Here is a 4,436-nt window from a genome sequence, read left to right on the forward strand (position 1 = left end):
CCACCATGCCCAGCTAATTTTTTGTATTTTTAATAGAGACGAGGTTTCACCGTGTTGACCAGGATGGTCTCGATCTCTTGACCTCATGATCCACCCGCCTCGGCCTCCCAAAGTGCTGGGATTACAGGCTTGAGCCACCGTGCCCGGCCTAAAAAAAGTTTTAAGTCATTTGTCAAAAGGATAGTCTTTTTGTAGTTGTTGCTATTTTTACTCATTAACTTGAAATAGCATAGTTAAAAGAAGTCTATTTTTAGTATTAACCCTAGATTTTCTTTTTACTTGCTGTCAACATTCGTACAACAAATTAGCTTTTGTCAGGAAGCTTTAAGAATAAGATGACAGTGATTATATCATTATAATGTTGTTTGAAGTCAAAGCTCTTCCAGAGCATGTTACTTTAGTTGCTATGTCTTTCCCACGTACATAAATTGAAGGTTTTCTAGTACAAGAGAAAGAAACGGGCAAGGATTTCTGGAGTTGAGTTGTATTTAAATTTAGGGCTTATAGGTTTAAATTTCATCATATAAAACTGGCTCTTGACAGCCCATTGTGGGAGCGGGGTCTGGCTGGCTCATGGGGTAGGCAGGTTGACGGAAGTGGGAAGCACCAAAAAGAAAACCAAAACAACTGGTTCTTCATAAAGCACACATAAAACTGCATTCCATTTTATGAATATGGGATTGTATTTGTTAGAGAGGACCACTGAGCCATTTAATTCTTTCATCAACTTTTAGGGTAGGCTGTGTTTCAATGAAAGTTCTCCAGTTCTCACATACCTTTGTATAAACAGTTTAATTTAAAAAAAAATGACTGGGTTCAATGGCTCATGCCTGTAATCCCAGCGCTTTGGGAGACCAAGACGGGCGGATCACTTGAGGTCAGGAGTTCGAAACCAGCCTAACCAACGTAGAGAAACCCCATCTCTACTAAAAATACAAAATTAGCCAAGCGTAGTAGCACATGCCTGTAATCCCAGCTACTCAGAAGGTGAAGGCAGGAGAATCACTTGAACCCAGGAGGTGGAGGTTGCAGAAAATACCTAAACTTAGAATTTGTTCTTACATCTCTTTTATTTTTCTTGCATTATAAACATTTCTGACCATGATACTGAGTCTAAGGAGTTGTACTTCTTGATAACTAGGTAAGTCTTATCCCTCCTGCTGAGAATAATTAAGAAAAAAAAGTGACAAAATATATAAAATATCTATTTAAAGACATCAAGAGCTACAAATAACAAATGGAAAAATTAGGATTCCAAGATCTGAGAGAACAGTTGGAGCTGCTTTTCCCTATTGAATATGTGTTCAATTCCAGAAAAGGCTGCAGAGAAGCTAAATGGAGCTTTCAGTAGACACTGAGGGCCCACAAAGAGGAGTAATGATAAACCCCCCTCCCAATCTGTGGATTGAAGTACTAACATCATCCAGAGCCTCACAGTTTTTGTAATTTTTTATATAAAAATAGTAAAAAGTATCCAGATGTAGTGGCTCATGCCTATAATATTAGCACTTTGGGAGACTGAGGCAGGATGATTGCTTGAGTCCAGAGTTCAAGATCAGCCTGGGCAATATAGTGAGACCTTGTCTTTTGAAAAAATAAAAATATTAGCCAGGTGTGATGGCATGTGCCTGTTGTCACAGCTACTCAAGAAGGTGAGATGGGAGGATTGCTTGAGCCCAGGAGTTCAAGGCTGCAGTAAGCTGTGATCATGCCACTGTATTGCAGGCTGGGCAACAGAGTGAGAAGCTGAGACTACAAGCGAGCGCCACCACACCCAGCTAATTTTGTTCATTCTTTATAGAGACAGGATTTTGCCTTGTTGTCTAGGCTGGTTTCAAATTGCTGAGCTTCCAGACTCCCAAAGTGCTGGAATTACAAGGAATGAGCCACTGTACCCTACCTAGGCTGTGTCTTAAACTTCTGGCCTCAAGTCATCCTCCTACCTTAGCCTCCCAAAGTGCTGGGATTATAGGCATGAACCACCTCACCTGTCCAAAAGCTGTTTTTGAAGAGAGATTACAAAATAATTCTTTATTATAGGGCCCTATTTCTCAAAACTTCACCATTATCTGAGAGTTGGTTAGAAATGCAGAGTATCAGTTCCCTCCTCAGACCTACTAATTTAGAATCTCCATTTAAACAAGATTCCCAAGTGATTTCATATGCACAATAAAGTTTGAGAAACACTTCACCTGTAAGTAATACTGTACTGTTTTGAAACTAACAGTAATTTATGATACTGCAGCTGCTATGTAAGGTTGGGAAAGCTGAGTCTTTCCTGCGTAATCCACAACCTATATTAATGCCTGATAAATAATATTTTAAAGGCTAGGAAATAATAGATTTATATTAAACTATTTATGTCTAAAGTATTTTGAAAGTAAGTGTACTAATGTCTGCAGTTTACTTGAAATACATAGAAAGAGATGGATTGATTGTTTAGTGGTATGAATAGATAGAAAGATGTGATTAAGCCGGAAGTGGTGACTCATGCCAGTAATCCCAGCACTTTGGAGGCTGAGGCAGGTGGATCACTTGAGGCCAAGAGTTTGTGTCTAGCCTGGCCAACATGGTAAAACACCCTCTCTACCAAAAATAGAAAAAAAATTTAGCTGAGCATGGTGGCACGCACCTGTAATCCCAGCTACTTGGGAGGCTGAGGCAGGAGAAACGCTTGAACCTGGAAAGCAGAGGTTGCAGTGAACCAAGATGATGCTACTGCACTCTAGCCTGGGCAACAAAATGAGACCCCATCTCAAAAAATAAACAAAAAATGATGTGATTAGACAAAAACAGTAAAATAGCGTTGAATCTACTTGGTTGAGTATGTCAGTGTTAAGTGTAAAATTCTTTAAACTTCTCTTGAAATTCTTCCTAATTTTAGGGACAATGGGGGAACTATTAAAAAACTAGATAGATATCACAAGTAAGCTACCAGACTATCACATTCCTCAAGGGTTCCAGAGAGCCGAGCTGTTACTATAATTGTCTATGTATTTATATATCCTTTGCTTTGTTTTATAAATGTTTATGGTTTTTTTCTTGTTTTTAGGGGTTTTGTTTTGTTTTTTTGAGATAGAGTCTCAACTTGTCACCCAGGCTGGAGTGCAGTGGCATGATCTTGGCTCACTGCAATCTCCACCTCCCGAGTTCAAGAGATTCTCATGCCTCAGCCTCCCCTGAGTAGCCAGAATCACAGATGCAAACCACTACGCTCAGCTAATTTTTGTATTTTTAGTAGAGATGGGGTTTTGCCATGTTGGCCAGGCTGGCCTCAAGTGATCTGCCTGCCTCAGCCTCCCAAATTGCTGGGATTACAAGCATGAGCCACCACGTCTGGCCTTGTAAGTGTATTAATACTTTCCACTTAGGGAAGAAAAAGTGGCTAATATTTTTTGAGTGTGCCTTTGTGCTGGGCATTTATCTCATGTATTCTTCATAACACTGATGAGTTAGGTATCATCAGTTCGTATATTTGTATAATTTATTAAGCTTAGGAGATATTTGAACCTGGGGTCTGACTGAAGAGCTGATGGCTACCACATTGTGCAATTCCAGACACCAACATTAACTTAATTATTATTGTTGGTGCAGTGAAGTAGCATTCAGTTGAGATACATAGTTCCCCTGGGATTATGCATGAAGAGTGGCCTTAACCACATGCTTATACACCTGCCTCATTTGTCTCTTAAACTCTTAAATGAAAATGTAAATTATTTTTCTGATGTACATTTTTATTTGTTCCATGATTTTCTCTTGTGTGTTTCATTTTTAAGATTCTTGGATCTCCCAGTCAGCTTCATTTCCCCGTAATCAGAAACAGCCAGGAGTGGATTCTTTATCACCAGTGGCCTTACTTCGTAAGCAGAATTTCCAGCCTACAGCCCAACAGCAACTTACTAAACCAGCTAAAATCACTTGTGCAAATTGCAAAAAGCCTTTACAGAAGGGCCAGACAGCTTATCAACGAAAAGGATCAGCTCACCTCTTTTGTTCTACCACGTGCCTGTCTTCCTTCTCTCATAAACGTACTCAAAACACACGAAGTGTAATATGTAAAAAGTAAGCAGTACCTTTCACCATTTCTCCACATAGTTGAATACTAGTGGTATAAATAAGTACACTTAATGTAATTGCAGAGCTGGATAGATTTATCAGTAGAATTGTTGCAGGAGTGTCTTTAATTAAGTTTATTGAGCTTGAGCTCCTAGAATATGTCTAAGCTATGGACTCGTTTGTCCTATATGTATTCTTGGCAGAAAAATGGAACGTAAGTATGGAAGTTAGTTGCCCTCTCCCTGCCACTACATTTGCCTCCCCATCTTCCCCATCTTACATCTTAGTTCTATAAATTTATTACCAGCATTTTTATTTGTTTTTTTTTTGAGACTGAGTCTCACTCTGTTGCTCAGGCTAGAGTGCAGTGGCACGATCTC

At 39.4% G+C, this 4,436-nt stretch overlaps 1 protein-coding gene across 4 annotated transcripts in view; it reads left to right on the forward strand.

Moving 5' to 3' along the window:
* Nucleotides 1-4,436, forward strand: part of ZMYM5 (zinc finger MYM-type containing 5) — a 34,403-nt gene that overhangs the window by 19,195 nt on the left and 10,772 nt on the right. For all 4 annotated transcript variants that reach the window (XM_017548212.2, XM_017548217.2, XM_017548214.2 and 1 more), the window contains one exon: nucleotides 3,777-4,062. In XM_017548212.2, coding sequence (XP_017403701.1) covers nucleotides 3,777-4,062 — 286 coding nt within the window. The remainder of the gene's footprint in view (nucleotides 1-3,776; nucleotides 4,063-4,436) is intronic.

Source organism: Cebus imitator, unplaced genomic scaffold, assembly GCF_001604975.1.
Source record: "Cebus imitator isolate Cc_AM_T3 unplaced genomic scaffold, Cebus_imitator-1.0 Scaffold204, whole genome shotgun sequence".
Classification (NCBI taxonomy): domain Eukaryota; kingdom Metazoa; phylum Chordata; class Mammalia; order Primates; family Cebidae; genus Cebus; species Cebus imitator.